Source organism: Alternaria arborescens (assembly GCF_004154835.1).
Source record: "Alternaria arborescens strain FERA 675 chromosome Unknown contig_95, whole genome shotgun sequence".
Taxonomy (NCBI): Eukaryota; Fungi; Ascomycota; class Dothideomycetes; order Pleosporales; family Pleosporaceae; genus Alternaria; species Alternaria arborescens.
In genome coordinates, this window is record NW_021167950.1 from 24,131 (window position 1) to 35,978 (window position 11,848).

The following is an 11,848-nucleotide window of genomic DNA, read 5'->3' on the forward strand; positions in this document are numbered from 1 at the left end:
AACAACAATTCGTCATAGAAGAATCTCGAAGCCGCAACACAAAGTCCTTTTGCGAGTTTCCACGAGACCGCCCATTGTGAGTGGGTAATGTAGATTGTCACGTAACCTGATGCAAATGGTAAGAAAAGAGGCACTTAATCATCTCGCCTGACCACGTCACAGAACAACCTCACAAGCTACAAAACGAGATTCTCTTTGGAGTTTTCACAAAAATACCCATTTTTGAGATATGTTGTACACTATCGAGCGAACTTGATGCCCATGTGAAGTCAATCGAAAGAAACCCCTACGTGCATGCCATCTCCGAAAGATCATGTCCATCAACACACACATTCTAGAATGCAAGCCCGCTATCCTTATGCTTTTGTAATATCCCCGACTCCGGGCTCAAGGATCGAAAACTTCAATCTGTTAATTTTCGGACTCAACTTCCCACCCTTGCCTCTGAACACATTGCCTCGCTTCTAAGCAAGGCTCATCTGCGCCTCCCCATTAGTAGCCTCGGCAACACCATCACCATCCTGCTCCATGCTCTCGGCAACGACATCAGGCTCCGCAGCGAGAAGACGAATGCGCGCCTCGACCGCCTCCTCACCAACAACAGACTCCTCGACCTGTGCCTTGCGGATGAAGACTGTGTGCCAGCGCTTGCCCCAAGCCTTGATGAGTTCGACCTCCTCTTCCGTGAGCGCGCCATTCGATGACTTCTCAACCAGGGTATCAGCAGAACCTTCAGCGACGCCACGCATAGAGTCTTCAATGTACTTGAACAGTTCGCGGGCGTTGTCACGGTCCTTAGCCAGCGTAGCCTCGACCATCTCGATCTGTTCTTGAGGAAGACCCTTCTGGAGGCGGGCGGATGCAATTTGACGATTGCGGTTAGTCACCTTGGCGACGGTATTGCTGACCATCTCGAAGACCCAGCTCTCTGTCAACGCCTCGCCAGCTCCCATGTGGCTACCAAACACCCACTGAACGACAGTCATCGGCGCAAGAATAGTATAGTTGAGCAGAATATCGATGATGCGGACTGCAACACCGGGCTGGTCTTTCCAGTACTCGACGACGCTGGCAACAATCTGGCGACGCGCGACCTCGTTCTGTGAGAGCTCGAGTAGGCGGTCTTTGCCGCGTTCAATGCAGGATAGAACGTGGGAAAGCGACTTCGCTCCTAGTCGGCAGATGGCGGTGACGAAAGCATCGGTCGAGGGCACGAGAACCTCAGTGACGCCTTGTTCGAGAGCCTTCTCGTGAATCGTGTCAATGGTGACCTGAATCTCCTCGGCTGTAGCCTTCTTCCTCAGTTGGCTGAGAAGAGTCTGACCTTCGGTAGCGTAGGGGGTTTCTGAATGCGCTGTTAGTGAAGAACAATTCAAAATGCGAAGCATACATACGTTGGTTGTCGTATTTGAAGTCGGGACTGTTGTCTGCGTCTAGTCGCTCGGGAATCATAGAGTGCATGGGCTCTGGCAGCGTCGATCGAATGCGCTTGGCAAAGGACAACCGTATCTCCTTGTCCAAGGTCGCAAGAATGAAAGCCTTCTTGGGGTGCAGGTTTGAGAGCTCAAGGTCCTCCAGCCATTCCGTCCATCTCCACCTAAATTCGAAGTTGCTGAGATGGTGCGAGAACCAGTCGAGGAATCGGTAGCCTAGCTCCAGATCCATCATAGGCAAGTTCTTGTAGATGGTACGGATAGCACGTCCAAGGGAGGGCGCGATCGCAGCGGGCGCGACCTTGCAGCACTGTGTGATAAGTGCGTGGTAGTAGACGAGCTTGTGTTCTGCACTGGGCAGCTTGAACAGTTGCGAAAAGATGGCGTCAATGATCATGTCCTCCGACTTGTATTGAACCTTGTCGCCAACCAACTCACGGAACTTGTCAAAGGGCGAGCCACGCTTCGCGAAAATGTCAACGGACCAGTAGCAATCGACGTCCACAAGGAACTTTGCGACCATTTCACGGTTAAAGTCAAGCTGGTTGATGGTGTCAACGATGGCATCTCGAACGAGCGATGACGCGATGTCTGTGGTCTTGGGCACAGTGTCAACTTCCTGATCGGCGAACAAGGAAAAGTATGCCTCTGGGAAGACCGGCCGCGGGCCAGGGTTGACTGGCGATGGGATGGTGAAAGTAGGAAAGGCGTGAGTCTGAGGGGCCGTGGGGAGAGCGTCTTCCTCAGTGTTCATCCTACGTAGAGCGTCCTTGTCGATACGTGGAATGCACCTTAGTTCAAAGCCAGACTCGACCTCAACTGATAGCTGTGCTTGAAGTAGGCCAATAACGCTGTGGTGGTCAACTGGCTTCGATTCGAAATCGCCGACGTAGGAGTGAATGAGGCTTTCAATGGGAACCGCGTTGCTTGCTACTATGCCAGTGTTCTTCAATAGCTGTTGTGCTTGCTCGTGGAAACGCTCTCCTCCAGCGACGATGGCGTAAGGAATGGTAAGAAGAATGATCTTGACCAGTTCAATACCGACAACCTAGTAATGTCAGTAGGTGTGATAGCTAAACGCATGTAGCTCTTACATCGTTCTCGTTGGCACTCTGGAGATCAACGACTGTGTCGAAGAGCTGTCCAAGGAAAGTGAAGACACCGTCTTCCTCGTAGAGTGACTGAAGGCAAGCGAAGAACCTCAGAAGCAGCTTGAACTCTTTCCACTCGCCGGCGTTCAGCGCTTCTTGTGCCCGGTCTCCGACGCGCTTCATGGCCTCGATAGTGATTTGTGAGTTAACATCGTTGGCGTAGTAGGCGACGGCTGCGACGAATGGGATTTTGAAGGGCTGCTCGATGATACTATGGCAGTTAGTGAGATGGGCAATTCAGGACAAACTGATGGTGCTTACAGCTGTACAAAGACATCGAAGAAGTCGGAGCGAAGACGCTCGTCGTCAAAGTGCTCTCCAAAGAACTTTGCGATCTCGATAGCCTCGTCCTGGGGTAGCTTGGTGGAGCTTGCAATGTTCAAGAGCAGTCTACGCAGTTTGGGGAACGGCGGTTCTTCGTATCGGCGACGAGGGCCATCGTCGTTACGGCGGCGCTGGGGTCCGCGACGGTCATCACCACGGTAGTGATTGTCGTTGTCATCTGCGGGACGCTGTAAGTATCGTAGAAATAGGTAATTGACCACGCCCCAAAGCAAGATAGTGAGGACGGATTCCATGTGCATATAGAAAGCCATGATAGCGATAGAATCAACAAGTCGTCCACACCACATAAGCAGCTTGCGCATTCGTTTGGGAGAGGATGCATGTGTACTCACCATCACGACGACGCTTGTTGTTTCCTCGATAGTTTCCACGGTCGCGCCTGTCGTCACGTCGGTCCTCGCGCCTGTCCTCGCGCTCTTCCTTGAAGTCTGCGTCCGCCATGTCCGCGACCAAGATTGCGCGTGCCTTTTCTTCTAACGTTTCCGGAGAATCTTCCCTCTGATGCAATGGAATACAGGCACGGTCGGCGCGAGAGTCGGCGCGGTCGCAGTTTACAGGCCTATGCGGTGGATACAAGTCACCACGTCGGTGATCAAATGTGCGTTTTCGGAATGGGGCGGTTCGATTGCGATGTTGGCGGATGGTTCGCGATAGTGAATCGTCGAGATGGCGCGCTGGAGCTTGCGTATCGAAAGGGTTAGCGGCATCTGCGCCCGTACCTTGGCGCTCGGTCCATGCACCGTCGACGTCGACGTCCATCGACGAATCATTGAAGGGTGACAGGTCCTGGGGTAAGTCTAGCTGCGTTTCTCCATCTGTCAACTTGAGCATAGCCATCCGATCTGGCGAGATGAACTCGGTATTCACATTCAAGTCAATCATCTTGGTATTGTTCGTAGCTTGTCTTGTATTGACCGTTACCTGGTGGCGTATTTGACAAGCCGATTGTGTGGCACTTTATGCAAAGGTTGCGGGGGAAGATTTGAACAACGTCCTATGTACGGGACAGTAAGAGAGAGAGTCATCAAGGTGAAACTTCGAGTAAAGGCAAGCTGCGTACAACATTAGAGCTACATATATTGCGACTTCATGTAAAGCATGAGGTGATAAACACACAATTCTACTTCTTCACATGTCTGTCGAAGGATGTTCAGGTTCTTGGAGTATTTGATACTGCAATTACCAGGAAATATGCGTCACTTCGATCACGCAAAATGCATCACTTAGATGTCACACAATCCAATATACATGAAGGAACATGAAAGAAGTCTTCGTTCTAGAAAGTATGCTGAGAGGTGGGCGAATGGCATCATAGTCATTGTCCGGTAGACATTCGTTCCGCTGCAAAAGTGCAGTGCCTTGCTCTAGTGCTTGCCCAGACTGGTCATCCTTTGTCCAGCCTGCATGGTCCCCATTACAGGAATAGCATTTCCCAAGTTCATAAAAGCTTCATCGCCCGATGTGCAGCCCGCCGAACTCATCTTGAACAAAAAGAAAACTCCCGCATGCAACCCAGGTGACGCATCGTAACCACTGTTAAAGCGTCGGAAATCGGATGAGTGGAATCCTCTCCCTGTATCCCATACTCAATGCATGTCCGGATTTTGCCCGTTCCCCATTTCCGTCATAGTTGCAACCTTCTGCGCCCATTCGTCATCTCAAAAGGGGATCGAGGAACATCATTTGCGGTGCCGGTCCATGATCATTTCGCGTAAACGGGCAGGCCATTGGCCACCAAAAGAAAAGCAAGCCAGGTCATTCTTTGTAAAGGTGAATGTCGGTATCATTTCAGACGCGCTCAGATAAAGCAGGAAAGGGTGTGCTCCTCGTAGTATACACCTGATAAAACCGACGCCCATTTGAGACTCCATTTTGCATCTCTCCGGACGGAAAAGCTTTGTGCTTAGGCCCAGAGAGGATCAGAAGCCGCCGCATGAATGAATTGTATCGTTTCGCGTGATAGCAGGGGCTTAATCTAGCCTTGCTATCATCTGATCCCGCGTTAATGGCTTGAAGTTCGGCGATTCGAAGTCGAGGCCACGTGCGGCCAGTGTCGCGCGGATGTGCTGCGGTACCAGCTGATTGTTGAGGTGAGGAGCAATGGAAAGTTCTAGACTAGTTAGACTCTGTGCCTGTCGCAGGTTCACTAAGACATACCGTGGTGAGTAAAGTTGTACAGCTCAGGCAGATCACGAGTCGCTCCGTTGGGGTGACGCGAGTCTGGCAAGCGTGTGTTTGGATCCCTCAACTCATCGAAGAAGGGGTGTACCATGGCATCAATAGCGGAAAGACGCTGGGTAGGCGTGTACTCGAGCAGTTTGGAGATCAGGTCGATCGCGTTGGGATCAGCCTTTCGGAACACCTAGTGAATGTAAGTGGATGTACGCAGCGGCTGGCGACAAATTGCTCCACATACCTTACTGAACGGATGAGGCTTAATCTGCGGGAACTTGTGCTCCATGTAGTTGGGGTTCATGGTGCGGATCTGGTCTCGGGTAGGCGTTCCCAAGACCTTGATGATCTCTACGAGCTGGTCAATACCCGACTCGCCCGGGAACAATGGCTGTCCAAGCATCAACTCTGCCATGACGCAACCTGTGGACCACACATCTGCAGAAGATTAGCATGTGGCTACTTCCAGTTACAACAAAACCAACGTACCGATCTTGGTGGTGTAGTTTGTGGCTCCAAAAATCAGCTCAGGCGCGCGGTAGTACCTGGAGCAGATGTAGGACACGTTCGGCTCGTTCTCGACTAGGATCTTTGCACTTCCGAAATCGCAGAGCTTGAGGACTCCGGTTGAAGGGTCTAGCAGTAGGTTTTGGGGCTTAATGTCCCTGTGGCAGATACCCTGCGAGTGAATGTAGGCGAGCGAGCGGAAGAGCTGGTAGATGTACAGCTTGACTTCGAGGATGGGCATAACCGACTTCATCTTGTTGAAGTAGCGCGAAGCACGGTACACGGTCTCAGGAACAAACTCGAGCACGAGATTCAGGTACACCTCGTCTTTCTGTGGCTGAAACGGTTAGCTACACGAAATGCACGCACGCGCTTGCTTGCAGACACATACCCGCTCGCCATTGTTGTAGAAGAAGGCCTTGAGCTCGACAATGTTGGGATGTCGGACAATGCGCATGATCTGGAGTTCGCGGTTCTGTTGGGGAGGTCAGCTGAGGCTGTGTATTTTGGCGTGTGTCGCGCAAACGCACCTTGAAGCGCTTGTCTTGCAGGACACGCTTGATGGCCGCATCTTCACCACTGGGCGACAGCTTCGTCTGGAAGACTACGCCGAAAGAGCCGTTGCCGACAATCTTGCACTGCGTGTATGCGAGGTCTTTGTAGTCGCCGGTCAGGCCGTCCTGGACCTTTTCGCGGATAACTTCTGTGGGATTGTGAGCATGACATCAATTACGCCGTAGGTGCAAGGGGGAGACTGACCACCCATTCTTAGCGATGAGAAGGCCGATGGCCGGTTCTGGCTCATTGTTTGGGGTTATGCGTGAGGGAGGGGGTCCGCAAGCGATGCGCGGATTGCTGGTGGGGAGCAGGCTTTGGTGTTGGGAGCAAGGGGGTGGGTGCAGAGTCGAGTTTGGCGGAGCAGAGGCGTAGTGGATAAGGTTGTAGGCGCGAGGTCGAGTGTCAAGAGGGCGTGGTCCCGCGTGCCGTCTGTGCAGTACCAGGTGACGCTTCTTGTGGCTGACGGAGCTAAGGAACAAGGAAGGCGCAGGGGGGCCGCTCAGCAACGATGGTCGGGCAAAGGTCACAGCAGCAGGTGGGAAGGGGAGGGTGAAGGATAATTGACGGCGGAGATGGAGAGCTTGTAAAGGTGCGAGGAAAGGCGACGATGGGGTTGAGTGACGGCAGTGCTGGGGATTAAGGGCGGGGCACTGCTAGTGCGAAATTGGGTGCCAACGTGATCAGAAGGCCTGCAATTCACGTACTTGTCAGCGCAGGCCAGTCGAGCGGCGTCTAAGCTGGCAGACCTTGAGCGTACGGTAGTGGCCCGGTGCAGGAATTATGGACCTGCAGCAAGTCGGCGGGATGGGATGCAATGCAGATGAGAAATGCTCGTGGAGCCTTAGATTAGGTACACAAGGCTGCTGGTGTATTGCGGAGGCAGGAGCCTGCGGATCGTTGTTGCTTGAAACAGAGGCGTCAGCAGTCGCGGCTTCGCTCTGGCACACACGACATCAGACGTGTTTATCACTGCTGGCCCAGCCAGACTCTAACAGACGACACCACGAACATTCAACATGACCATTGCGTCTGCAGCTGCGGACGCCGGCCTGCACGTGAGGCATCAGATTTCTTCCCAGCACGCCGTCATGCCGCCTGAAATGAGCTGCACCCACTTGCTCGCTGGCGCGTGGCTGAGACGCACTCCAATCATCGCTGGAGCTTGCCATGCTTATACCAACCTGGCAGTACGAGTCCCGAATGGCTCGCCAGCGATAGGTTGCGCGCGCCCATTAGTGAGTAGCTGCCTCTGATGCTCCGTTTGACATGCGACAACCGTTCCCATTGAGACGTTGGCAGCCCATTGAGGCCGTTACCATGGCCTGAGCAAAACCCTATCCACAGGGCCCACGACGCCTCTAGCGAGTCTCCCTCAACACTCCGCGAATGCTCGACAACGTCAGCCAATTCCATGCTGCGGACGCCTGAGCGCCCGCGGCAGCAATTTCATGCAGCACGCAGTTCGAGCAACCACAACCTTGTCTTTGTTTGCACCACAGCCCGTCAATCAAAGCCGCCGCCGCCGCCGCACATTCGACGACGACGTACCATGACATTCGCGAGTACAGGGGTCCGTAGCCGCAAAAAGTCTTCCGACTGGCGTTGCAGAGGCTCAAGTCCGACTCAACAACATGTCTTTTTCAAACTTTGCCCTCTCACCCTTGCAGCTTGCAGCAAAACCAAATCCCACTGCCGCCTCGTTTTGCTGCATCCAGCCCATCGTCATTATTGTCGAGGCCCCGGCCACGCCCTCGTGGCCTGCAGCTCCACTTGGAGGGCAGCTGATGTTCTCTCACGCCCTGGTCCTGGCGCCCCCCTCTTCGTCTACAGCCGAATGTCCGGGCGACCCAGAGGCGTGGCGTGTTATTGTGGTGCATATCCTCTCACAGCCGCCCAGCCCTTAACCTCACCATGCCATTCTCGTCTCGTCAAGTGCCACTCCACCGTTTGTGCCCCTTCCATCTTGACCGGCTGCTGCGACAAGCGGAAGCGGTCCAAGTCAACGACACCGCTGTCCGAGCATGTCAAGGGCCCACTGGCCGGTGTGAACCACTGCTCGGTGCGGGTTGCACACTCGCCTTTAGACCCAAACGGGCGACACTTGCAGGAACCGACATCGTTGCAAACTATTCATGACGCTTGTGTTCCCCTCTTCGCCTTTCCCGCACTTGGTGCTGCAAGGCACGTGCAAGTCGCGCGCAACATGGTCCAGACGCGCCAACAGCCATGCCTTTGATGTGAATTGAGATCACGACCATGTCTACTGCAGGCTACTGAGACAGATCGGGCTGAAACAACTACTACAGATTTTGCATTTGGCGCTTGCTGTGTGGGTAAGCTAGTCGAGCTACACCATCGATGCCCGACTGGCCGCTCATACGTCAACCTGCAGTAAGCATTGCCGTTCGGAAATCCGACCCACCCTATTGGCTTTCATCATGTGACTCCAGGCCTTTTGAGGACGATATTCCCAGCCGCTACAGACGGCTGCATAACCTTTACAATAGCCATGAGACCCACCATCACCGTCATTACTAGCACTGTACTGCTACCGACAGACTGGTTCTCGTCCCAGCGTGAGCTGAGTCACGAGTATGCTGTTCCTGTACTTCGTCACTCTTGACCTCTTACCCAAACTCATCACTATCCCGACCGTCCCGGATATAGCGAATAGATTATAGACTGTGGTAGATCGTAGATCATGAAGCCCCTGGGGCACTACATTGGTGCGCAGCGACCTCGTGCGACGAAGCCTCCCGCTCTGTCTCAGATCTGGTGGCGGAAGCTACACACACGTAGAGTGACGAACAAAAGGACGCAGGCCCAGATGTCAGCGCTTTATTCGCTTGCTGACCCTTAGGTACGAGATGACCCAAGAGACGCCAATATTTGCTTCTGTTCTACTTCGAGCAACGCACGCATACACAGTTCAGCCTTACGGGGTACCCGTCCTACTCGTCACACCCAACGACCGGACTATGCCGACCCGCCTATGCTGTCGAACATTCGGAGATTTCCTTCCTGATAGCGCGCTCTTATACAGCACGGAATTAACATGCTCATTTAGATGAAGACAATGGAGGGTGCACGGTGGTTGTACTACATTCGATGTATAGTTACCGACATCGGCCGGGGGGCTCGCGACGCTTATCTACAGCTGTCACGTTGGAATTCGTTGAAGTGCATCTTGGTGTTGTGGTTACATCGTCACGGTTCAGCGCACACATCTCATGCTCTCATCCGAGTCGACGCAGAGCCAGCAACCCAGCGGCTACCCGGACGGGTGATACCAGTCTGTCAATGGTCAAGTACGTACACGACTGACACTTTCTTCATCTGGTACCGTCATACGCCACCGTTAGTGGGTGCAACACCTTCTGGTGCATCTTGGTCAGCCTATACAACAGAACCTCAGATCGACATGATCGTAATGCGCATCCCTCAGCAAAGCAGCGAGCTCTCATTGTCCAGTTCCTAATAGTTCTAGCTACAACCGCTCATAACTCGGCTGTAACGATTAGAACACAGTCTGGGCGCTCTTGTCGTCGAAACAAGTACACGAAATACTTTGCCCCATGTTCTACGATTTCCCCGTTCAAGCCGACCCACAATGAGCAATGCTTCCGCAGCTCGAAATCCGGTAGAACGGTTCGAGCAACGTTTTAGCATCGCGTTGTATGTTGATGTTACTGGCCTATCTGCATCACAAGTCGTACTTGGTGGCATCCTTTTCACCTTGTCACTTACGTTGGGAACTCAACGTCGTAACTTGGACTTCACCAATGGAAAAACACTTCAGACGTCGAAATCGATACCAACTATCCTGTCCCTGTCAATGATCAGTAACGTGGATCGTCTCCCTCTTTTAGTTCAATATTCGCTCAACCAATGATCTCCCAAGAATATTCCATGGCATGCGGGCATCCATGTTAACCGCAGTATGCTAGACACAATAAGTATAACGTGTAGGGAAAGAGAGAGAGTCTGTAATCTCCTTATTACTCGATATGTTGCATCATCTTTCTACTTATCAAGGCCAAAACGCCTCGAGATCCAGGTCTCCATCCTCTCTCAAACGCTTCTCGAGCACTACGTCACTGGCCGGATGCCTTTCCTCTCCTTCTTTGAAATGACCCTCAAAGTACTCCTTACAAAGGAACCCATGTATTTGATCAGAATATCCGTACACATCCTCCGGCCGAACGGAGTGCACTTCAACCATGTCTTCACCTACACGCAGCTGCAATATGTCGCGTATAGCTAAAGTCTCCCAATTGGGGACTTGAAATACCATACTCTCTTCGATGTCGAGCTCATCAAAATGTTCGAATAGATCACCGTAAAGCTTCTCTCCGCCTCCGTAAACATAGGGTGTGAAGTCAAAGGGTCGCTCTTGACGAACAAAACATTGAGTTCTGGTCCAGCACGATCTCGTATCCGCTCCATGATCTGCTGTCGTCGCGCCAGCGTACTGTTGGTCGCATCGAATATGCCCACAGACCCACTGCCCTTCAGAATGTAATCCAGCAAATCGTCCACGGCCTTGTTCGGGGCTGCAAAGATATCTGGCACTGTCATGTTCGTTGTGTTTGGGAGAATACTTGTACCAACGGTAAGCGGCAAGCACAGTCCTACGCTGGTCGTAGAAGTGATTACGCAGGTGACGGTGAATAGCTGATTTCCTCAACTCTGGACTCAAATTCTCTTCTTGCAAGGTCGGGACGAATGCATCGAGGAGCTTATCCCGAAACGTCCGCATGACCGTTTCTTCAGTGAAGAGCCGGGTAAAGAGCGCTTTCCAATCAAACGAGAATTCCCAGGGCAAAGTATCAACATTGAGCGAGAAACCGGGGATGATGATGTCGTTCCTCATACCGCCTTTTGTATAACCTCTGTTCAGTGTGCCTTGGCCGAACCGCACTATGACGTTCAAGTCCAATTGCTCCCATGGCTTTCTGTCGTTTGATCTTCTGGTTTCCTCAGGCCAGCCTTGTGGCACGTCGGATAAACTAAGACCCCACATCTCTTTGAAAGTTATTATGTCTGCATCCTCATTCCTTCCGGTAAAGCTCTGGTCGCATGTCGGCAAAGATGCGGCAGCCTGGAGCCCCGAACGAAGGAATGGCTTCAAGCAGCATGCGCACCTCGATAAGGGCAAGAAACTTGTGTGTGAGGCTGTTGGCAGGTGTGAATGGAAAGCGTTGGAGCAGGCTGCCGTTGAGTAGGCACTGTTGCAAGGTTGTTTGAGAGCTTGAAATTCGGCAGAGGCCCGTGAGCGGTGATAGTCACCGATTTGGAATGACAGCTTGGGAACCCAAAAGTTGAGGAAGTTTTGCTCGAGATGTGCTTTGTGGTGGCGCGTTATGTGGCGTAGGTATGTCCATTGGTGGGCTGGGTCGTGGTCATAAAGGGCGATGAGTGATGAGATGATGTGGTCGATGAGCTCCCGTGGTAGTGTCGGAAGCTGGGGCATTTTTGGTAATACTGAATTGAAGGTTCCGGTGTACAAGCTGAATCACAGTCGGTTCCTCGACTGGACGCCTTGTAAGTACCATGTCAAGGTGAGTCAACTAGTTGCCTATGGAGGCTGTGTAAACGTTGATATTCTACATCACGAGCCTTGCGATGTTTCAGAGCTTCATTAGGTGAACCATAATTATTTTCTTGATATATACATATATA

The 11,848-nt window shown here is 52.5% G+C and overlaps 3 protein-coding genes across 4 annotated transcripts; all 3 read right to left on the reverse strand.

The window, feature by feature from the left end:
• Positions 1–464: 464 nt before the first annotated feature.
• AA0111_g12668 (hypothetical protein) lies at positions 465–3,811 on the reverse strand (the record flags this gene model as incomplete). Its single annotated transcript, XM_028646675.1, has 5 exons — positions 465–1,345; positions 1,395–2,481; positions 2,528–2,795; positions 2,846–3,086; positions 3,262–3,811. 5 exons carry the CDS (start codon positions 3,809–3,811, stop codon positions 465–467), a joined length of 3,027 nt encoding a protein of 1,008 aa, XP_028499737.1.
• Positions 3,812–4,899: 1,088 nt separating this feature from the next.
• Positions 4,900–6,413, reverse strand: AA0111_g12669 (Protein kinase gsk3; the record flags this gene model as incomplete). 2 transcript variants are annotated; one of them, XM_028646677.1, is made up of 7 exons in its annotated part: positions 4,900–5,039; positions 5,087–5,291; positions 5,346–5,539; positions 5,591–5,939; positions 6,000–6,083; positions 6,139–6,311; positions 6,368–6,413. In XM_028646677.1, 7 exons carry the CDS (start codon positions 6,411–6,413, stop codon positions 4,900–4,902), a joined length of 1,191 nt encoding a protein of 396 aa, XP_028499739.1. The 2 variants fall into 2 exon arrangements, with proteins under 2 accessions (XP_028499739.1, XP_028499738.1); XM_028646676.1 differs by having other exon boundaries at positions 5,591–5,945.
• Positions 6,414–10,196: 3,783 nt separating this feature from the next.
• Positions 10,197–11,639, reverse strand: AA0111_g12670 (hypothetical protein; the record flags this gene model as incomplete). The annotated part of the gene is made up of 1 exon (XM_028646679.1): positions 10,197–11,639. The coding sequence occupies one exon, from the start codon at positions 11,637–11,639 to the stop codon at positions 10,197–10,199; it is 1,443 nt and encodes a 480-aa protein (XP_028499727.1).
• Positions 11,640–11,848: the final 209 nt, after the last annotated feature.